The sequence below is a fragment of the Anguilla rostrata genome, chromosome 13 (genome assembly GCF_018555375.3).
Source record: "Anguilla rostrata isolate EN2019 chromosome 13, ASM1855537v3, whole genome shotgun sequence".
Taxonomy (NCBI): domain Eukaryota; kingdom Metazoa; phylum Chordata; class Actinopteri; order Anguilliformes; family Anguillidae; genus Anguilla; species Anguilla rostrata.
Genome location: NC_057945.1, coordinates 19787118 through 19810840, shown reverse-complemented (window position 1 = coordinate 19810840; position 23723 = coordinate 19787118). Strand labels below are relative to the sequence as shown.

Below are 23723 nucleotides of genomic sequence, written 5' to 3'. Positions count from 1 at the left end.
AACACTAAATATATCTGATGGGAGGAACTAGGCAGTGCATAACACCTTTTATTGTTCAGAAGTGCTTAGATGGAGAAAGGAAAATTAGGATAAAAATATCGCAAATTAACACGTACATACATATTACGGTGCCACATTATTGATCGATGTTTAAAACGTTAAGCACAGGTCTTAAATATATATATATTTTTAAGTTTCAATATTTGGTAAGTTGCAGCACTCTGATAGGATCATGTCAAACCTGGTTTTGACTCTTAAGTACTACAGACCTCTGGAATAACCGTCTTAGACCCACATGGTCAAAACAGTCCTGAATCAAGCACATCACACATGCTGTAGAAAAGTGGTTCTCAATCTCAGTCCAGGGGACCCACTGTGTACGCTGGTAACGGAACATGAGCAAATGATTGTCCTGGAAAGAGATGCCATTTTTAATTGATTCCGTTAGACTGATTTGAAATCAACTGGATCCAAACTGCTGAAAAAGTAGACATGTGGTCACAGAAATTAAATAGAGTCGAAAGAGTTCCATTTACTATAATTTGCCCTTCAAACAAATTGAAGGGAAACAAATTTTTAAACAAATTTAAAGGGAAAAGCATAGTGTAATTTAAACACATCTAACAGCCTTAATCAGTCAATTTCAGCCAAAGCCAGCATACGCAGTGGGTTGGGAACAAATTCGGGAACCACTGCTACAGAAAACGTCCAGACAACCATTTTCCAAGAACAGCAAAAATAACAAACCAAAACGAAAATAAAGGCCTTATGGTTGTTTAAACTGCACTTTATGCATGTTAACCAATCATTTTGTAACATACTGTAGTTCTGTTTTTTTTTAAAAAAAGAATCAAATAAAATAAGACAAGACACTACAGCACTGTTTACTCATAAGAACCAATGAGTGCACAGAAGCCCAAACATGGAGAACACAGCCATGTCTCCTCAAATTTCTGAAAGACTACAAATATATATATATACATCATTATGTAAGACTATATGAAAAAAGTAGAGGCTTAAATCTTTCTTTTTTTCAAAAACATAACCTTTAAGCCAGTACCCTTGCAACAATCTGGTGGTAGAATAAACACTTTAATCAAGTAAAACAAAACTGAAGGCACAGCTTTCTGTACCATTGTTGCATCTTCAGCATAGTTTCAGAAATATTTTGATTTCCTTTACCATGTTAGCTCCAGTACGACCACTGGAAGGCAGTATAACACAGCCACAGCTGCCACTTCCAGGATCACCCCATGGGCCAGCCAATCAGGGACTGCCATCACCTCCCTCCTCCTCCTCCTGCCCGCCATGTCGGCCATCAGCCCTGGTGATGCGGGCTGGTTCTGGGTTCGAGGTCTGTCGCACGCCAACGCGTGTCTCACGTGTGTTGGCCACTCAAGCCCACTGGTGCACTGAGCGGGGTGGTTACTGGCTCTGCTGCCCCATCCATGGACTTCCGCACTCCTAAATCCAGCCCGTCTGGCAGGGCCGGCAACCCGGCACAGCCCTCGGGCCCCTCCGGTCCGTACCCGTTCTCAGCTCCCCGCCAGGGGGTCTCCTCCGAACCCAGGCCGGCAGCCTCTCCACCCTCACTAGCTCCACCCACAGTCCTGGAGGCCTTCGTCTGCTCCGCCTCCTGCCCGCCTGCCTCTGTCAGGTCCCCTACAGGAGTCCTGCTGTCTGTGGAGCAACCCACTGCACTCCGCCCCCTCTCCTCCCCCTCCTTCTCCCCCTCCCCCTCTGACTCACTCTCTGTGTCCAGGGAAATGGGCTCAGGGCAGTTCCCAGAATTCACTGCGGGGCCGCCTCTGACGGGCTCTCTGGGCCTGGGCTCCCCCTGCTGGCTGGGGCCGGGCGCGCGGGGCCGGGGCTCGCCCTCGTCGCGGTCGCGGTAGAGGTAGACGGGGTTGAAGCTCATGCTGTGGCGCAGGCGGCTGAGCTGGCGCATGTTGAAGCCCAGCAGCACGGTGGGCTTCCGGGCGCGGCAGTCCTGCATGCAGGCGCGCTGGCGGTTGGCGAAGTGGCTCGCCACGTCCGACTTCCACAGCCAGAGCGTGGAGGCCAGCCTCTCCACCTCCCGCAGCGACGGGTACGGCTGCCGGTGGAAGTAGCTGGTGAGGAAGGCCTTGCCCTGCTCGTACGATTCCCCCTCCCGCGCGCGGGGGTCCAGCGGCAGGGAGGCGGGGTCCTCCGCTTCGCCGGCTCCGTGCTCCTCGGTCCTGCGCCTCTTGGCGGGGGCCGGGTCGGGGGGCTCGGCGGCAGACGCGAGCGGGGCGTCGGGGCCGTTGGAAGCCCGGCCCACCCCCCGGCAGTGCACCAGGTGCAGGGTGATGGTGGAGGCCGTCATGTTGCTGGTGTACACGCCCAGGCAGTGGATACACTTGTAGGTCAGCTTCTTCTCCACGGGGTGCACGGTCTGGATCACCTGGTGCCGCACCCGCAGGTGCTGGGCCAGCGAGTCCGAGATGGGGCCCTTGAGGATGGAGAAGCAGAGCGGGCACAGCGTCTTGCCCGCGTCCTTTTTGTGGGGCGCGGCGGCCCGCTTGGCCGCGCCCCCGCCGTCCTGGCCCTCCGCCCCTTTAGGGGGCGCCCTCCTGTCCAGCGTGGCGCTGTTCTGGGCGTGGAAGGCGGCCAGGTCCTGGGGGGCGTCGCGCACGCTGTTGCAGTACGTGGTGACCACCAGCTGCACGTTCTTGGGCTCGCCGTGCTGCAGCGTGAGGTCGAAGGTCAGCGGGGAGTCAGTGCGGTTGCCCACGGCCTCGCCCGGGTGGAGCTGGCGGACGTGCGCCACCAGCCGCTCCACGTCGTTGAAGGTGGCGAGGCAGTGCGGGCAGGCCAGGCCGTGGATCAGCATGTGGTTGAGCAGCGTGTCGCTGGGCAGGTAACGGTTGCAGTACAGACACTTGCTGGTGAAGTTGTGGATCTTCATGATGTAGCTGGCCACCGCGCGCACCTTCTGGGCCTTGTGCTCCTTCTCGAAGTGGGCGCTGTACACGTTCTCCGGGAACAGCTCGTTGCAGATGGTGCAGATCTTCCACTTCTGCGTGTACGAGGTGTTGACTGACGGGCTCCCCGCCTTTTTGGGCTGCAGCCGGGACGTGAGCGAGAGCAAGGAGGAGGAGGAGGACGAAGAGGAGGCCCCCAGGCCGAGCCGCGCGCCGATGCCCCCGTCCGTCTGAAAGAGCTGCTTGGCGGCGAGGGACTGGAGCGGGGCGGACACCTGCGCGGCGCCGGGCAACGTGATGCGTACCTGCGGGGGGGCGGAGGAGAGGGGCTGCAGCCCCCCACCCTTCAGAGCAAAAAGGCCGGGCTTGAGCCCCGCCCCTACCGGCACCAAGCGGCTCAGCTGCTGCGGTGTCAGAGTGCGTATGGCCGCCGCCACGCCCTTCTGCCCCGCCCCTCCCGCCACCACGCCCTTCAGCCCAGCCCCGCCTACCACCACGCCCTTCTGCCCCGCCCCTCCTGCCATCACACCCTTCTGCCCCACCCCCCCTGCCGCTAAAACCGAGGTTTTGGGCGAGACGAGCGATAAGGGCGCGGCGCGGGCCACGTTGACATGTCCGATCATGGCGGTGACCTGGTAGCCGATGCGCTCGTGGTCCTCGATCACGTGCTGCACCAGCGCCTCCAGCGTTCGCGGGACGAAGAGACAGCGCTTGCAGTGCAGGGCGTCGGCCCGCCCCGAGCCCCCCGCTGGCCCCGCCCCTCCGTTGACGGACCTGTCGGCGGGGCCCCTGGCGACGTAGGGCGTGGCCACGTGCTGGAAGTGCTCGCGGTAGATGTGCTTGCGCACGACGTTGTACAGCGGGTCACGGTACGTGCACTTCTTGCAGTAGTACACGGCTTGCTCCGTCCCTTCCAGAGGGCGGGGCTTGCGACTGACACCCATGTCCTTCAGGGCGCCGGCCACGCCCTGCCTGGCCACGCCCTGCCTCACCACGTTGTTGGCCGCGTGGAACAGCTTCATGTGCATCTCCAGGGCCTGCTTGTTGCCGTTGTAGGTGCAGTACGAGCAGTTGAGCAGGATGTGGCTCTCATAGTCACTGCTGTGCACATTGCGGAAGTGACTGTGATAGGCCGAGAAGAACCTGGAGGAGAAGGAGCAGCCGGAGCAGCAGAAGGGCTTGGAGCGATAGTCCTGAAACACACAGGAACAAAAATAAGCACAGAGTCCTGAAAGTCAGCACTGTCAGAACTGGGCGATAAGACACAGTTTCTGTCTCACCTGCGGCTTCGTGGACGACGGTTCCCACATGCACACATCTTCCCAACTGGTGTTCTTCACGTAGAATTCATTGGGGCCAAACTCTTTGAAATCCTGCAAGAATACGAGTATCAAACAGATTCTAATCAGACACAGAAACCAGGACAGATAACAGACACAGGAATTCATAGCACATTAAAACAGTCCACATCCACATTTATTGACCTGCTATAACAACTTTTTAAATTATTCACTAAGCTAGGCTAGTGAATAGCCAAATAGGCTAGCCAAGAAGCTAACAACTTTGCACCTCTGTGAACCCTACAGGTTATATGGACTACAGCTTGATGAACATGGTCCAGTTATGTTTCCCCCAGGATTGGAACCTATGACCAGCTGCACAGGCTCAGTGAGGCAGACTCTTACCTGGATGTGATCCTTGCAGTACTCCAAACCAATATCCCCCAGCACTTTCTTCACATTCTTCCTGGCTTTGCGCAAGCTGGTCAGGTTATTCACCGGGAGCTGAAACATGCTCTCTGCCCCCAAACAGGAAGAGAAATAGAGAAACATTAAACCACCACACCACACACCAACAACCAAACCCCAATATACACCTAAACAATCCTATTTCACCCCACAGACAAACCAAATACCCCATCACCCCCAAACAGCCAAAAACAACCCTACACCCACACCTCACAACCAAACAAATACAACCACCTCAGACAAAACATCACATAACTACCCCACACCAAAGAACCGAACACCAATCCCACCGCCAAACAACTCAACACCACTACCTCATAACCGAATCTTACCTGCACACCAAAAGATCACACCCTAACCCCACACAAAAACCCCCTTCTTCTCTCCCTCTGCCCCAGTATCTATGCCTGCATCAGAGGTTGCGCCCTGACACAGTCACATCTTTATTAAGAGCTGGGAGAAATAAATCACACTCCTACTCTGCACACATCCACTGGGATTCACAGTGAGTGAAGCCTTACACTATACACCAGCAGCATCACATTATTCAAAGTGAACGCAGCCCTACATCCTATACCATCCACAGCTGCACTTACAAGCAACAGCAAGCGTAGATCCTATACAATCGGCAACACTCTGAGTGAGTGCAGACTTACACCCTCTGCAATTAACAGCACAGATACACAGCTGGATTATTCATTGCCACACTGAGGGCAGGAAATGTATAATGGGGATGGGGGGGTGCCCCCAAGTATGGAACACAACCTCCCTGCTTTGAGGGCCAAACCCCAACACTGTGATCCATAGCTGTGGACTCGCAACACTTTCATTGGCTGACAAGGATTCTCTTTGGAGCACCATTGTGCATGTGGTAGAGTACAGCATGGTACAGGCACTCACTGCACGGCTGGCTTGCTCCTATAATTGGTAGATGGCGCTACAGAGGGCTATACAAGATTTAGTTTCACATCCCCATGTGGTCACGGAATGGCGCCTCCTACTGAATCAGCGAAGCCAGATAATGTCCGCAGCCAGCGGGGATGCTTTAGCTGCTTCTGCGCCAAGCAACGCGCAGACTCGCAGGTGGAGTCGTGTAGGAAATGGCTGTTGGTCATGACATTTTAATGGCTCAGTTGCTTTCTGCTGTACGATGAGAAAAACAGTCGTCCTGTTTTACAAACTGGGAAGCACGTCAAATTACGTTGTCTGATGGATGACACAGATTTGGCGTTACCAAGCTATTTAAACCCAATCCAGGCAAAGTCAATGAGCCTGTCTGAAGTGCCCAGTCTACTGATATGCGTCCCTAAATAATTATTGCTCAGTATTTGCTGATTGTATAGATTTGGTTGGACGGGTTAGACTGTCCGACAATGTTTGCCTCATGTTTCTCTCGCTAAGGGCGGTTAGTTTTATCAAAGGCAGTGATGTGAGAACTTAAGTTACTGTTTATAACGAAACTAATGGCTGACATCCATCTGCGGTCTGTATGCTAGCCAGCTAGCTTGCAGTTACTAGGGAACAGTGCGATTGTCCCTAGCTCGCGAGCTAGCTCGCTAACAGTTACTTCAGGGTTCTAGCTATAGTTAGCTATAGGCTATTCTAGCTATCTGTGTTCCAGTGTGATAGGCTATTCTAGCAAATCTAACGTTTGCTAGTGTTATAGTGACAACTGAAGAACCCGCAGTTAACTACCAAGGTAATTAGAGCGCAAAACAACGATACAAATAAATCATAGTCTAACGTTAACGATTACAGAAGCAATACGTGTTTTGTGCTAACGTTAGCGAGATAACGTGAAGCTTAGAAACTGCAGAGTGCAGATTTACGGGCAGAGTCTAAGCTGCAGCGGCGACCCCAGTTTACCCGTAATGTACTGCCCGAACGGAATAAATGCAAGTGTGGTCGTATGCTACTGATCGCAACGCTGGGCATATTTACCTGGCAGAGGGAGCTTGGGCGTTTAGACACTCCGTAAGAAGCCAACCGTAGCAGATGGCTGTTTTCAGTCCCCTTGCTCAGTGGACTACCAGGATGACAAGATGACACACCGGCCCGAAGGAGCAACTCAGTCTCCGCTCACTGTTTGCTCTCTTTTTGGCTGCCGGCGATGAAGTAAAGCAGCAGCAACTCATTCGCTCACTATCTTTCATATAATTAGCTAATGGGGGAAATCATATTCCTTGTTGCTGGCAGGCCATTGCAAATGATCTCTAACGGGGTCAGAAACAACGAGCTGAATAATATACCCACAATGTAATTATTTCAAAATGACCAATATTTTATCTTTTTCCACGGACAATACACCCTGTCCCAGCATCAGATCTGTCCAAAATGGCGCAGGAAAAAGAGCGGAAGTGACATATGCAATTTGCATAAAACAACTTATTGTGCAGACAGAGAGCAGTTGAGCCATCAAATCGTTTAGGCGAGAATGTAAGCGATTCACACACTCTCGGCTGAATATACGACCCGTAATGGCTTCGAACTCAGACTTCTTCAGTTTGTCTAATTCCTGTGCAGTTTATTTTTTTGAGATGCGAAACGGTGTAACACGCCTAAAGCTGTTCGTGTCAAAAAGGCCAGTAGGGGGCGCCTTGACTGAGCTCGAACTTGTCTATGTAACAGAAAATAGTGGTGAAACGCAGCTGGCGCCTGCCTGTGACAGAATCTCGGATGTGTACCGTGCCTCATAACATCCCCTGCATGCAGTACTTATCATGGTGCCATACTCTCCTGGACTTCTTTCCTTAGAAGGGGGATCACGTGTCATTCTTACCCCGGGCCACAACTTGGGTCACCATTGATCTGTGTGGTTCAGACCAAGACAGCTGCTATCAGTGAGGTTGTTTTAACAGTCAGAAGACAGATCTTTTTGACCCATACAGTTTTGTTAAAGTTACACCCCAGCAGATATCATCTTTTGTCATCTTTTTGTCCAAGATATATGTGGGCTGTCTTTAAGGAAATAACACCTTTTTTTAATTTATTAACACCTTTATTATTGTGGGGAAGTATATGGCTTGTTGAACTGTATTTTCCACATTTAGGATGTGAGGCTCAGTTTCCATCTTTTGTGAGCACAGTGAGCACAACCTGCTATGTCTGTGGTGACAGGTGTGCTGGTGTCTGTCAGTCTCCACAGCCAGCCTATGCTCCCGAAGTCTGTACTCTCTCACCGTTCTTCTGTGTTTACAATTTTGCAAGATGGTTATCCTTCAGTGGATTTTCCAGGCTAGAGAGAGTGCCCTTTTGATTTGGGTTTTTGTAAGGTCCAATAAGTGATGTAATCATATTTGTACTGTTTTATAATCTGTTGAATCTCTCTCTGTAACATGGAAATATGCATGCAAGCTTACAGATTTATACTTCCCTATTGAAGCGGTGGGGAGGGCCACATCCCTGAGCCACAGCCAGGTGCAGTGCCTGTCCCTCTCCTTGCCCCTCCCCCTCACTGCTGATGAGAGATGTGGGTACCCGCAGAAGACAACACAGGGCCGGGGACTTTTATTTTCACCCCAAACAACAAACACATACCATGCCACATTATGCCCCTAGCTCAACTAAGAATGGCAACTACCCTACAGCAGCCTCTGTTCTGTCTGCCTATCTAGTTAGGCTGTATTCAAGATGAGAAATCCCTTGAAAACTATTATGATCTGAGATAATGCTGCATTAAATATCCAGTTGCAGAGCATTATGGCTGCTGATAGGGCAATTCTGTGTGGCGTGTGACACTGTTCCACTAATACGTCATTTACTGCTGTAGGTTAAACCAGTGGTCACATCATACATCCCCAGCATGCCTGCCAAAATGGAGCCAAACATTTGTCAAAGATCGCTGCCAAGCGTTGCAAACCATTTAGAGTGAATGTAAGGTTCAGGTAAACCATGGAAAAATGTAGCAATGCATTTTGCATCTTGAACACACTCCTATTTTCTCTGTTACTTACCAGTATTAGGTAATCAATCAGCTAATTGATTACTCAACATGTCTGGGTGGTTGTGTGGTCAAGTAGGTGTGACACTCAGCTCATTATTACAGTGTTGTAGGTTTGAGTCTCAGATGAGACAGTGCTGCAGGTAAATGAGGCACAGGTGAAATAACACACAGTATAACTATGAATTATTTAAATTAAAAAAGATATAAATGGTAAGGGAGAGTGCTATCTGCTTAAAGAATGACATTAGTCGGTCCAGTCAATTGATCTTTACTGAAATGAGAGCAGTCCAGTTTGGACCAGTGGTACACAGCAACAGAGGACATAGAGATTCTACAGTGCTTTTGCCTTTTGAAAGAAAGCATATAAACATCAAGGGATATCAGTTAATAACCTTTTATGGGCTATAAAAAATATTCATATTTGTATTTATATTATATTTGTACAGCAGTTGTTGGTGAGCTGACAACAGGTGCAACCGAAATCTTCCCCTTAAACTGATTATTGGTCTCAACATGTTGGCAGTCATTTTCCTTGATTATCAATGCAGAGATTAATTCACAAAATACTCAATTTGATCAGACTAGTTCTCTTCAATGACTGTACTTTGTGATCAAACCGGATTTTTCTAAATTTTATTTATCATTTAATCTGCCTAACGCAATGTGAAAAAGCTATGTATTACAAATTAAGGAAAAGCAAGGAAAATGAATGAAAATAGTTTGAGACTAATCAGTTTAAAAAAAAGTTTTCGGCCCCATAAATTTTCAGCTCACCAACTGCTCTTTTATTTATATTATATTTATATTTAATAGCTGTTAATGAATCAGAAACCCATTATAAGTGACAATATGAACATTGTGAATTACTGCAGTACATAAATATGTGGATGCTTTATAAAAAATAATGATGAATATATTTCAAACCACTGTTTTTTAAAATATACTTTAAGTTCTGAAAGCTACAAGTCTTTGTATATTTGCCCATATATTCTGAAGAGTTCATATATTCTACAAGATGAGAAAAAATGTTGTAAGAATATATGAACAAATACAGAAACTATTGCTGCTGTGAAATTGTATTAAATACAGATATAGGCAGTATATTCCATTTCTGTGAGGGTGATCACAGACAGGTGTTAGATCTCCATAGGAAAATGTACTGGTGCAACTGTGAGGTCATAGTCCATGGCCTGGATGTAAAACAAAAAATTGTTAAATACAGTTAAATGTATTTTCTCATAAAAAAGTAGTGACTCATAAGCAGAGATATAGTTAAAAGTAGGAAGTGCAAAACTGAAAAAGTTCTGTGTGTCTGTCACACCTGAGGCAGGTTGGGTATCATCACCTCAGTCAAGTGGCTCCATCATCTCCAGCACAACCGTACGCGGTCCAGTCATGACCAGTTTGGTGACCGCGCGATAATCCAGGTGAAGGACACACAGCCCGTTCACCTGGTAAACAAACTGACGCACCTGAGGGAGGAGAGCTCTGTTTCTAAATGTCTTTCACTGCCATGCCTTTTACTTTGTGCGTGTGTGTATTTGAGTGAGTCAGTGTGTGCATGTGTTTGTTTATATTTTACCTTTACTCCTGCTGCAGCAGCAGGTCCCCCTGGATCCACAGCTTGGATATAACAAGGTGAAGACCCACGAACAACAAACCCCCAGCCCACAGCATCCCCCACTACCTGCAGAGGAACAGAGACACTAATGTTCTGTTCTTCTGACACACTGACCCTCTGTTGCTCCGTCACACTGACACACCAATACTCACACACCACACAGAGACTCTTAACAGTGAGCTTGCTTACCGTCAGAACCCTTTTGATGAAAGGCCCCCCAGGAGACAGTAGCTCTCGGCAGGTCACTCTCCTCCTCAGCACTGTCAATCAGAGCCAGCTAATCAGAATCAGCCAATCAGTCAGCAAGCGGTACTCTGTGTTAGGGTACCTCAGACAGTGGGTGCTGTACCAGGGTAAGTGGCCCCTGACCTGATTTAGGGTTGCACTTTGCCAGAGAGGCGGAGCAGAGAGGCACAGGGGGAAGGTATCCGCCGGGGCTGTTCTGCTGAGAGGGCCAACTCCCCCTGCGCACTGCCGACATCACCCTAATCTCCTTAGTGGGCTGTACTGCACACATACACACACACACACACACACATACACACACATGCATATGCACACACAAACATGCACGTGCAGACATTCACAAACACGGAAGTATGCATGTGCATACACATACGCACAAATATACACACAAATATGCATACATGCACATATAAATATGCTCATGCACATACACACACACACACAAATATGCACACATACACGTACACACATATATGCACAGATGCGCACACACAAACACATACAGAAACAGGAAAAACATGGAAGTGTCATTAGAGCATTGTGTATTTAGTCGGTGTATTGTGTATTCTATGTGTCAATGTGTAAATGTGTGTGTGTATGAGAGAGAGGGTGTGCATGTAGTATTTGTGCATGTGAGAGAGGAAATGAATGAGAAAGTTTGTTTGTGAGCGTCCCTATATAACGCGTGCCTAATGTGTGAGCCGTGTGTGTGTCTCTCTGTGTGAATGAGAGAGAGAGAGAGAATCGTTGTCTTTGTGTGTATGTACCAGACAGGAAGTTGCTGTTTCCCTGAGGGAGGTTTTTCCTCAGGGTGAAAGGGCTGTCAGTGAAATTCTCCTGTGTGTGAGCTCCCGCCCCCTCAGCTCCTCCAGCCCCGCCCACTGCATCTCCATCGCTCTCGGTCAGCAGCTCAGCCAGGCGGCGCCGTCGGCGGAAGTTAATGCAGAACTGATATAGCAGCGCGCCGTCAAAGAAGTGATGCTTCAGGGACACTGTGGAGAGAGGAAACCCAACTAAGAACTCATCCCCTTTAAGTATAGACACAACCTGGGCACACACACTTATACACACAAGTACACATGTATACTAGGGATGTGAACCTCAGGCTTCACCATGATAGGATACAATTTAAATTCATGGGGCTATGGTTCAATATTTTGGCACACGTGCTACAATATGATCCATATTGTACATGATCCAGTTAACACAATCCAGTTACAACGTACACATACAACCAAAATAAGGGTGAGAGTACCAAAACGTATTGAAGTCATGTCTACCAGAAGGAAAAACAAGTGTTGATAAGGTCAAGTCAGAAATGTAAACATTGGTGTTGGCAGTGTTACTAGAGAGCAAACCACCATAAGATTATGGACATTTAAATAAATATTTTGATATTATTCATAATGATACAAATACGTTTTTGCATGTTATATCAAATGAATCAGATCGATGCCCTTCGGACCTCTGCTGATTTTATTCATATACATTTATAAACACATTTATGTACACAGGGCTAACATACGCACATACTCGTCATACGCACATTTAAAACCTGTGAACACACAAATACATTTTACATGTACATGCACATAAACCTATGTACACATATACACTGACACAGATTCACAAATATAATCACACACGCTCATCTTTCTTTTATAATGGGGGAAATCTTTGTATATGCTTGTACATACTAATAAAAAAACTCCCACAGACATACACTTATATATGCTGATACAGACCCATACGCAATAGACCTGAAACCTGTTTTCCTCAAACTTGTTCTCAGAGGAGAAGCTTATTGTAGCAGTGCCACTGGATTCTGTCACTGCAAAGTCAGGAGTCAGATGGTATTTACAGTCAGCAGTCAGTGTTTGAGTCAGTAAATGTCTTAAAATCCCATCAAACACATAGTTAAACAGACTGTTTGACAATGCCCTGACATTAGCCGCTACCAGTAACTACATAATTATTGTTTGTTTGATAATGCTCATCATTTTAGGTTTTGCTTGTTTGCAAACCACCATCCACCATGGAAAATGGACATAACGTTTTTTTTATTTTGATGTAACGAACTATACATCATCGAAAGCTAACTCACCGTTGATAATGATTCTCTTAGCTAACATATGTTTAACTAATTAACATTTAACCGAAGCTACCATAGCCAAACACAGCAGGCGCTATAATAGCATATTTTACTATGATGTTCATATTTGGCAGTTCAGGCATAACTCATATTTGATGGAACCCTGCATATACATTCTTTTGTGTAATGTGTGCATGTGCTGGGGGTGTGAGGGTACAGGTAGCCTGTTGGACAGTGTCTAAATGTGTCCCCGCCTTATTAAAATCAGAGCTACGCCGTTGGGTGGTGGCAGTGATGAAAGATGATAGGGACTGAGGGGCGGTGGGGGCGGTCCCTCACCATGCTGGATGATTCCGTGCTCCAGCAGAGCGCGACACAGCTCCAGCCCCTGCCGCCTGCTCTCTGCCTCGCCATTCTGCAGCAGCCAATCAATCATCTGACAGCCGGGGAATGAGCGCTGATAAGCCACGCCCAGCTCCTCCCTCACCTGCAGGACAGAGCTCCTCCCCAAAATCAACCTGAGGTTACAAGCACACACACCGGTCCCTGCCCATATAAATACAAGTGCGAGTTTTCCTTTCGGGGCTTAAAACAGATACATTCACCCGACATGGTTGTGTGAGGCATTAACAACAGTACTGGAAGCTGGAAAAGTTTATTAACTCTTGATGCCATGCAAATGAACACAGGTTTAGGGGCATATTCAAGAGCACCAAACATAAATCATGAACATTTTTGAATGTCAAGAGGCCTGGGAGGTAAAATTAAAGTAGCAACAGCCTTTATATTGCAGCCAATGGCATACTTGAATTCACTGCAGTACATTACCCCACCAGCAATCAAGGAAAGCCAACATTCCTGCTCTCAAGAGGGGCCCATTACACATCTACTGAGTGTTGCAAAATATAGCAAACCATTCAGAGTGAACTTTGTGTTCAGTAGGCAGAATGTTCAGAAACATAACAATGTTCTGGAGGAATTTGGTCCTTTGTAAATTCATACTTGTAGTTCCAAAGTTTGGATCAATAACAATTTATTAACAAAGTAAAAATAGTATAAGCCAATTACAATGCATTGTTGTTAAAGCAACAGTTTTATAACTCTTTCCCAGAACAAAATGTACCAATAAGGTTACAGGTAAGAAAATGGCCATTGTTACCTCTGTATGCATGTGTGCTCCCTTTCTGACTGACTATCAAAACACCCCCTTTGTACATCCATGCCTGCAGCAGGTCTATCCCAGTTGAATTCAACATGCTGAGACATTCAACAGACATGCTGAGGCACCCAAATTTCCTTACAGTTGTACCCTATGAATAAGCCCTAGGTGTGCAGCCACTTAAAATGCAAGATCTCCTTGTGGATATAACCTTATTTCAAATACACAGTATGCCGGAGGTTGTGTTGCAGGCCCAGCGTTGTCTTACTGTTCGTAGAGCCTCTGGCCACGAATGAACACCTTCACCTCCGAATTGAAGGGGAAAGTTCCGTCATCCTTACGGAAGCGGTACAGCAGTTTGGCATCTTTGAACACCGAGCATTTGTCACACACTGAAGGAGAGACACAGTGCACACAGTTACACACACACACACACACACACACACACACATACATACAATGCCCATATGTGTACACGCAGTACCTTGGTGTACGATGTCGTGCTCCATCAGATGCTGCATGAGACGAACGGCGGTGGCTCGGTCTGGCGCCTCCTTGTGGCTGATCAGCCAGTCTATCAGCTCCTGTGCCACAAAGCAGTTGGGGTAGGTGCGCAGGTGATACCTCCTGTCCTTGATCAGCTTGCTGTCGTGCAGTCGCAGCCTTCAGAAGGAGATGTGTGACTTTCACATTTATTTCCCTATGGGCCACAGTGTGGCCTGATGGGAAATCTACTGCACCTACGGGCTTAAATCGTTTTGATGAAATACGGTTGTAATGTTACAGAGGGAAGGTATTAACCTGAATTAAATACAAATTTAATACAAATTTAAACAGAATTTAAACTGAACTGAAACTGAGTGGCATTCGATTTGAATCAGTTTGTCTATATATTTCATGGAAGGTAGTCAGTGAAACCTTCTGCAAAAAAAACAAACACTTTCAGCAATGTAAACATAATATCCTAACACCTTTCCTCCAGTGTCACAAGCAGATTTGATTATGCTGATCATCTCTATGACAGAAAGCAGCTTTGTAGTCATGCTGCTCCACACAAGAACATTCACAGGCAGGTACCATAGAGCTGATATGGCTCTCTCTCCCCTTCTTTACCTGAGCTGCTCACCCGCGATCATCACCTCCGCTTTGTGCTGCCTTGCAGTGGCTTTCCTCTTCATGCTGCTACCGATTTTCTCCATCTGTTTCTGAAAAACTCACGCTGACACACCAACACACTGACGCTGATACACTGACACATTCACACTGATACCCTGACACACTCACGCTGATACACTGGCACACTCAAACTGACACACTCACTGGGAAACTGATATCTCATATAGGAGTGAACCGACCAGCCTGAAGACCTCTATAACACCCTTAGTATTTACCAAACACCAAACACACAGCACGCACCCCCACCCATACACCCTTAGGGGACCATGTTGTGTACACACTCACACACACACAGACACACATACACACTTTCTCTCACTCACACACAAATACACTCACACACATTATGTGCACACAGAAGTAGGTTATAAGCATTTGTTTTTGATAATACGTAGACTGTTATCTAGACTGTTTTTGTGTGAATTTACAGTTGCAATAATATACTTTATAGCTTCAATGCACATTATAAAACCCCGCAATTGCATCTGTAGATACTTATTTTACTGTTCACTTTTCAAATATTGTTTCCTTTTTTGTAGGAAATTCTTTCAATGTCATTTCTCCACCAAAATTAATGTGAAAATATGATGAGATGTATTTATCTTTACACACACACACACACACACAGAGTGTGTAAAAATAAAAATTGTTGCAACACAACAGGTATTTAGGCTTTTTAATTGTCTAAAATACTGCATCTATACGTCTCTCTCTCTCTCTCTCTCTTTCTCTATATATATATACACACACACACACACACACAGACAGGTGGCAAAGTCCTGAGTCCAAGAGAAGATTGTTGGCAACAAAAAGCCCCCAAAACAGGAAGATGACAACAACTGAAGATTGTGTTAATTTGTCCGATTACTTTTGGTCCCCTAAAATGCAGGGGCTATGTATTAAAAGGGCTTTAATTCAATTCAATGTTTCATTTCAAATGTAATATGCCTATATGTATATGAGTACCGACCCAAAACAACAAAAATTTTGTTACTGTCCATACATACAAAAGTTTTGATTAAATTAAAGCCATTACATACATACTGAAACTGTCTTGTTTGTCTCCCGAACAGCATGACCCACCAGACCATATTTGAGTAGAACTTCCTGGAACCGTTCATGATATCACAGTCATTTCTTGGTTCACAGACTGACACTGCAGAACATTTCACCAAGAAATCCTCCCTGCACTGCATACCTACAGCCCATTTCCACAGTCCATTTCTAACCAATAAAGAAATTCACTCCATGGCTTGGTGACAATACAACTAAAAAACTAAAAGATTGGCTTAGACCTGTCCTGGCATGAAATTAGGATCAAAATTTCCCTTGGGCCTTTTCTCACCATGTAAAATACTTCAATCTCTGAAAGATTTCTTGTAGGTGTCAGATCATCATGATTGTTCTTTTGACTGGTGTAAGTGCACCTTCCACTTATGTCCATCCTGTACTGCTATGTAATGTGTGTAGCATTTAAATTGTGTACAAGTTCATTTTCTTGGTCCAGTGCATTTTCTAAGTTTTTATTTCATTGTATGCCCCTTGTGCCATAAATAATATTATACTGTAATATATGCACATTCCCAACCCTCTGTAATATTATACTGTAATATATGCACATTTCCAACCCTCTGTAATATTATACTGTAATATATGCACATTCCCAACCCTCTGGAACAGAGAGGTGGCTTTGAACCAAAAAAAAATTAGGTGGCTTTGAACCAAGAAAAAAAAAGTGTAGAAAAGGGAAAAAAAGTTATTTCATTAATATTCCTTTATCAATATACAGACTAATGAAATTCTAGACCCACCAAACAGAAGCCAGATGTTTTTTTTAGCCATTTGTTTATTACACCTTTACAAGTGTTCATGTGCAGTTTCCATGGCGACTTGGTGTTAACTAGGAAGTATAAAAGTCTAACTGCTGATATAGATGACATACTGCTAGGGGGAGTGGAGGGAGCCACTGGCTGTTGTTGTTGTGTCTTGGGATTGTAAGGTGTGCTCCCCTACAGCAGAGAGTGGAACTGCATTCCTTCCCAGCATAAGGATTTAGACCATGATGACAATGCAGTGGTCAGTCCTGGATGTGGCTTCATGCTGGTGAGAGAGAAGCAGGCAAAAAGCCACTTGACAGGAGTCAGAGCCTGTGGGCTCATTCTAATCACTTATTTTATCCATTCTTGTCTCCTTGGTCCTCGCCTGACCCAGAAATCGATTGAGGTCCGCCATGTTTAAAGACAGTCCAACGTATTCAATGCTCCTTGAAGGAGCTATGAGTGAGGAGCTAGGAAGCTCCCAAAGGATGCTTGAGCAAGGAAACATGGGAGCATCCTTCACAGAGGTTTTCTTCCAGAACGTGTGATGTACTCATGATCGGCCTGTGGATCCACCTCTCTTAATCTTTCACATCTGTAATTGACATGGCTTAAAACTGATGTGTGACTGAACAAGGATTTTCCATTTGCCTAATACACGTTTCCTATATAGGATGCAAGGAGGGAAAAATAAGCGATTGGAATGAGCCCTGTCTGTCAAAAAAGGCTGAGGTCTGTAAAGACAGGGGGGAGGTGGAGCTTGTAGAGGGTGAAAGGAGGAGGGGCCAGAAGGGGTCGGAGGTCATGGGGAGGAGGAATGTCCTTGAGTCCCTGCTTTACTGCACATTTTCCATCATCTTAAGGAATTCTATAAAACAGCAACAAAAAAAATGTAATTAACTTAGGCAAACAAAGATCACAACACAGCCACTCAAATCCAGTGACCTAAACAGCCCCAAACATAAACTGGCAATTTCAAATGCCTTAAACGGCAATCCCTGTGGAATCATCAAAGCCCAGCAACACCAATCAAAGCAAACCAGTAACCAGAAACAGCAAACTCAAATACCCAAAATCACAAACTGGTAGCCCCAAACACCCCCGAATGTGAACCAGAAACCTAAAACGCCCCAAATCACAGACCAGTGACTCCAAACACCCACCGTCAAAGTCCAGCATGCCATCTGCATTCTTGTCGCCGTCCTTCAGGAGCTCGTCGATCTCGTCCTCTGTGATGCTCTCTCCGGTGCTGCGGATGATCAGAGCAAACTCCTCTCTGTCGATGTAGCCATCGGCGTTCCTGCAGGACACAGACACGCACGCACGCGCGTGAGGCACAGTCCAGACACACGCCTCCCCATCACAGAACCAAGGATGAGACTGGCTTGTCCAGGTTCTTTTTGCAGTGTGACATAGTGAGGACTACACAGGGTTTCCCACACCTAGGCTTTACTTGGGCAGGCCACCCAAATAAATTAATGCCTGCCCAAATACACTTGGAGAACCATTTTCACAATTTTTTTTTATCCGTATGAGAAAACGCCGCTATCCTTGATCAATTAACTAGCAATCTCCCTTTGTTTTACCCCTCACATTCCAGTTCGTTCTGCTTGCGCAAGAAGTGGGATATAGGCAACAGAATCTCACATGCTCTGTAGAGATGTCCATTTATAATAAACAAATCTCTGCTTGTTTTTTTCTAAAGTCACTTGAACTGCTATAATATAATGCAATGTTGAACTTATGGGACATACAGGCCAGTTGGCTAATGTGAGAGCATGGAGCTGAATCCTAGCAGCCAATCCCCAGAGAAGATGATACAACTCACTTGTCAAATACACGAAAGCACTCAGCCAATTCCTCTTCGCTCTTTCCGGCCTGGTCCTCCTTTAGCTGTCTGACCATCATGACCAAGAATTCCTCAAAGTCGATGGTGCCGCTGCCTGAGATGAGAAGATTTAGACATGATTGATGGGGAGACCTTCAAAGTGTTCATTCCATAAGTTAGAGCATCTTTCTTTCTACATAATCAGTGAATTAGTGAGTGTCCTCTGTACTTTGAACAGATGCTTTGAAAAAAATGTAGAATAGACCTACTCAAAATTCAAAAATAGCATCAGGTAGCTACCCTGGGATTCGTCACAGGTTTCAAAATGGCCTAAGAGTGAACCAAACATTGCTCACCGTCCTCATCAACCTCCTCAATGATTTCATCCAACTCCTCTCTTGTTGGGTTCTGGCCCAGCATCCTCATTACGGTACCCAACTCCTTGGTGCTGATGTCACCGCCACCGTCAGTGTCGAACATGTCGAAGGCAGCCTTGAACTCTGGGAGAATGTCGTAAACGTGGTGAGGAATGCATGGAAAGACAGCACGGATTTGTGAAACAGTCGAACAAATCTGAGCTGTTGGAGCATATTTGCCGTATCGTGGCTGCATCAGTATTGATGAAGTTCTGCAAAATCAATCACATTTACTTCTAACCCACTCTTCATAAATACAGACAAGTTCACTGAGTTTTGTGTGGAAATGAGTTATTGTGCACATTAAACATATTGCATGGAAAAAAAGAAATAATACATTACAATGTTGGAATCAGATCCAATGAGATTTTCCATTGCGTTTAAAACATTCTGGTAAAATATAGGCCTGCCCATAAATAAACATGAATCATTTTATTTCAAATATATGCCAATTACAATGGCAGAAGATATTGTGGACAGGTGTGTTTATCTTAAACTGGAGAGTCTCAAAAAAGCATATGAACCCCCATATTTTTCAGGCGGACTGATAAAAACAAATGATTGCTCCTGATAATTAACAGTCGCAGACTGAAACCTCCCAGACATAAATGTATTTATTAAATTTTACTACTGAGCAAGTGACAACATGGCGACACCCAATGAAGACCTAATAATGGCTGGCAACATCATTTGCTCACAAGAAAAATAATGAAATGAAATACTGGGAGAGTTAGATGGTGTGCGGGATATATCGTTCTCATAAACTGTGAAACGGATGGGTGCTAGCTCACCAGCGATCATCTCCTCGCTCAAGTAGGAGCGGGCCTCCTGTTGTGCTTCACTCTGTAAGACAACACCTTCATCATCATCATCATCATCCTCACTGCCTGATGAGTCCCACTAATACAGTCCCAACATTGTCCCTGCAACATCTGTCTCACGTCATAGCAGTACAATAAAACACATTTTGTGTTTGTATGATCCCTTAGGCTACGCAACGGAAAAATATTTCCATATATTGAAAATATACAATTAGATATTGAATAATAAATTTTAATGTAATGTGGAGGGTGTCCAAATACATTTTAAAAACTTGACAAAATATCTCAGTTTTTGCTCTTATAATACATTCTGTTGGCTATAGGCTATTAATATTGTAACGACAGGGATCTGGCAAGGTTTGAACCTCGGGTTCCAGGGGGGAGAGGTGGCTGCGCTAACTATCACACTAAACATGAATTCACCGCAGTGGAGCAGTTAAGCAGCCTCAGGAGCAGATCGCTACAGTATGTATTGCACTAAGACCAAAGCAGCAACAATTGGTATATTATGCGAAATATATTTGATTGGTTTGTCCAAATGCGTATATCAGTGCTCATTTTTGGAACCTCTCTCCTCCAAATGTTTTTTCTTATTTCTCAGCCTCACAATGGCTTCCTTGACTTTCATTGGCACAACTATGGTCCTCATGCTGACAAATGGCAATAGCAGACTCCAAAGGCAATCAAAAACCTAGAATCTAGAAGACTAGATACTGAAAGCTCTTTTATACCTGCACTACGGAAGCAATTAAACACACCTGACTGATCAGAAACACCTGTAAAGCCATTTGTCCCAAACATCATGGTGCCAAGAAATGGGGAGACAGGGTATTAAAAGTACTGTTATCTCTACATGATAAAACCAAAACATTTAACCCTTTAATGAAAGCTGAGAATCTACCCTTTAACCGTCAATTGTTTTAATACAAATATAAAATTGTAGTCAAGAGCCAAATACAAAAATATGCCCTTGTCCCAAACATTATGGAGCTCACTGTATATCTTACTTGACATTTTTCTCAATATAAACAACGATACAAAAGTGTTTCTTATTTCACAAATAAGTCGGTGCTATGTCCTGGAATCATTGGTATGTGCATTTACAGACTTAAAATATGATCAGAGCATTACATTGTCATTGCCACCAAGAATGACAAATCAAAAGAACCAAATGTGTTGTATCTCCATGTATATGGAAATATACTTTTTGTGTTAGGGATGTTTGTTAGTTATAGCAAGGAATACTGACCATCAGTTCGTCATCTAGGTGTTACAATGCAGGCTCTGAGTCATTTGAAGAAAAAAAGCCATTGCTGCATCCATAAATAGATGAAGCACGGTGACAGCTGGATTACATGACACCCTCTGTGGGATATTGTCGCACCCAGCTGGGGCTCAACACATTAGCTCTGCTACCTTGTGCCAAGTCTTTAGATCAGTGGTTCTCACACTCTGTGTCCTGGGGATCCCTGTTCTATGCTAGGTTTTGTTACAGCCAATTGCAAAGTGAAGGCTGTCGAACACATGTTTAAGTTCTTTCCTAATGTATTCCTTTATCTTCTAAACACAATGCCAGCGTGGCTAGTTATCATTTGTCTTTGAATTCTTCATTAGTCAAATGGTTCGTTATAGCGGCCAGGTGTCTACACTTTCACCAATTAGTAGTGTAAGATTCGCTTCAGTCATTAAGCCTTTGAAGAGTAGGTTTTTTTACATTGAAAATTCTAGCTGAAAATTCTAAATGTTCTATAACTCCATTGCTTTCGATTACTAGTCGTGATTATTACATCAGCACTATAACGTTAATTTAAGAACATTAACAAGGGTTAATTTGATTACTTTTTAATGTAATCATTTCAAAAGCACAATAATTATAATGTGAATATCTGCCATGCATAGCTATTTCTGACATAGGCCTAATGTTAAAGAATGCCTCAAAACAAGAAAAGCGTCTAATTAAGAAAAAATGAATGCTAGAAGGCTGAGATTTCACTTGTGGTCTGGATAACGTACACTGGAGTCCCCAGGACCGAGTTTGAGAATCTCTGCTCTAAGGCTGCGTGGAAACCCAATTCCGAGGAATCTGCCTGATAAGCACGTAATCTTCCCGGCCCGAGGTCAAGCTGCCGGACCATCTGAAGCTCGAGGCAAAGAAAGCTATCCCTGCTCGACTTACTTCTCAGCACCAACTGAAAATTCTTCTGTAATCCCCCTTTCCTTTCGTGGATGCCCAGAAATGAGCAGTACGTCTCGAAAGATTTACACGCAATGTCATCAAAATATGCCAGACATAGGCTAGTTATAGCTTACAATAGGAAATAGTAGGCTATAGCCAGTGACCAAATATGACTCCTTTTCATGACACAATATTCAAGTAAAAACTAAATATTCAGCAATACGTATTTAAATGTCGATTTAATTCGCTTTTTCTTGATCTGACATAGCATGTGGTGCCTAATGATGCAATTTCCCTTCACGTTTCTGTACTATGTAGGTTTAATATTACATAGGCCTATGCTTTTCAGTGTTGTTTTTCAAAATGATTTTTTTTTATTTACTAATGGCCCTACATGCATTTTATTGTAAAAGAAAGATAGAGCCAAAATAAGAGTTCTGAATTATTTTATTAATAGTTCACAATTCCAACGCTAAAGAGGGCAATTCTGATATGTCATTACCTTATTTGATGAACACCTAGATTGCTCTACACAATTAAACCTCCACACGGGTGAATTAAGCTTACCATAGCTGCGGATTAGTTTTCCCCCAAAAATTCCAAGGAAAAGGGCCAGAGGAACGGTCAGTCTGTGTGCACCTGAACAAAAAGACTAGACGTCAACTTGAGAGTTCACACACACTTAAAACCGGCAACCAAGGACACGCCCCCTGTCATTCACCGGCCTCCAGGATTAGAATCTTCAACTTTTAGGGTTCGGAAGCTGCTACAAGCCAATCGAATTCTGGAAAGAACGGTGGTCGCCACGAATCTACGAACATCTTTTTGGTGCAGCGCACATTCCCATGATTGAATATGGAGACGGAGAAACGAGGAGGCAGAAAGGCGATAGCCACACACACTGTACCATTTATAAAAGCCCCCGTTGGTGCCAATAAAGCCATTTGACGGTTTGAGAGGCCATAGAAATGACATCACAGAAACTTGTCGTTTTGTTGACTTTCTTAATTTTGTTTTTGGAAATGATTCTTCGTTCGTGCGAGGGTAATTATTTGCTGTCCATGTGCAGTTTTCAAACGTGAAGTTGAAGTCTGCATCTCTTGTGGTCTTTATTTCAGGTATTGGCTGACCTGGTGTTGAGAATACTTGGATTGTTACCTGTCCAGCACTGCCTGGTTTTTGATACACATGTTTGCTAATTTGAGGAGATTGATGAGAAGTAGAATGTTTCAAGGGATTTTTGTGAGGGTGACTGTCATAGTGGGGGTAGGAGCAGGTGAGGTGCATATCTGACCACAAGAGAGAAAGGTCTCATACACAGGCACATTCAGATTTGCGGAGTCTTGTGCAGGGCTGTGGGTATTGCTAAAAATTTCGGGCCGGGATACTGTGTTGCTGTAGGGCTTTGATACTGCTGTAATGAAGGGCTGGGATACTACTGTAATTCAGGGCTAGGATACTGCTGTAATTCAGGTCTGTGATACTACTGTAATTCAGGGCTGTGATACTACTGTAATTCAGGACTGTGATAGTACCGTAATTCAGGTCTGTGATACTACTGTAATTCAGGACTGTGATAGTACCGTAATTCAGGTCTGTGATACTACTGTAATTCAGGGCTGTGATACTTCTGTAATGCAGGATGGTTGTAGGGTTTTACCACGGGGGGAGTGTAACCCTAAACTTCCAGAAAGTGCTTGTGCCTCAGAAGTGGAGTGCCAGGAATAGCGTGAGT

General features: G+C 45.0%; 3 protein-coding genes across 5 annotated transcripts; all 3 read right to left on the bottom strand.

Annotated features, from left to right (window-relative positions):
• Positions 1 to 32: 32 nt before the first annotated feature.
• LOC135237636 (activity-dependent neuroprotector homeobox protein-like) lies at positions 33 to 7059 on the bottom strand. 2 transcript variants are annotated; one of them, XM_064304951.1, is made up of 5 exons: positions 6635 to 7059; positions 4631 to 4743; positions 4226 to 4318; positions 1366 to 4138; positions 33 to 1299 (listed from the first exon to the last, which is right to left on the bottom strand). In XM_064304951.1, the coding sequence occupies exons 2-4, from the start codon at positions 4736 to 4738 to the stop codon at positions 1379 to 1381; spliced, it is 2961 nt and encodes a 986-aa protein (XP_064161021.1). In that variant the 5' UTR covers positions 4739 to 4743; positions 6635 to 7059; the 3' UTR covers positions 33 to 1299; positions 1366 to 1378. The 2 variants fall into 2 exon arrangements, with proteins under 2 accessions (XP_064161021.1, XP_064161020.1); XM_064304950.1 differs by having other exon boundaries at positions 33 to 4138; positions 6635 to 7058.
• Positions 7060 to 8895: 1836 nt separating this feature from the next.
• On the bottom strand, positions 8896 to 15713 carry si:dkeyp-97e7.9 (DEP domain-containing mTOR-interacting protein). Of its 2 annotated transcripts, none has more exons than XM_064305541.1 (10): positions 14868 to 15713; positions 14239 to 14417; positions 14023 to 14146; positions 12935 to 13113; positions 11271 to 11495; positions 10627 to 10764; positions 10447 to 10517; positions 10219 to 10323; positions 9958 to 10108; positions 8896 to 9826 (listed from the first exon to the last, which is right to left on the bottom strand). In XM_064305541.1, exons 1-9 carry the CDS (start codon positions 14951 to 14953, stop codon positions 9983 to 9985), a joined length of 1233 nt encoding a protein of 410 aa, XP_064161611.1. In that variant the 5' UTR covers positions 14954 to 15713; the 3' UTR covers positions 8896 to 9826; positions 9958 to 9982. The 2 variants fall into 2 exon arrangements, with proteins under 2 accessions (XP_064161611.1, XP_064161612.1); XM_064305542.1 differs by having other exon boundaries at positions 9982 to 10108.
• A 47-nt stretch (positions 15714 to 15760) lies between these two features.
• Positions 15761 to 22714, bottom strand: LOC135237953 (troponin C, skeletal muscle-like). Its single transcript, XM_064305545.1, has 6 exons — positions 22556 to 22714; positions 19783 to 19834; positions 18932 to 19075; positions 18576 to 18690; positions 17911 to 18047; positions 15761 to 17615 (listed from the first exon to the last, which is right to left on the bottom strand). Exons 1-6 carry the CDS (start codon positions 22556 to 22558, stop codon positions 17584 to 17586), a joined length of 483 nt encoding a protein of 160 aa, XP_064161615.1. The 5' UTR covers positions 22559 to 22714; the 3' UTR covers positions 15761 to 17583.
• Between the last annotated feature and the right edge of the window lie 1009 nt (positions 22715 to 23723).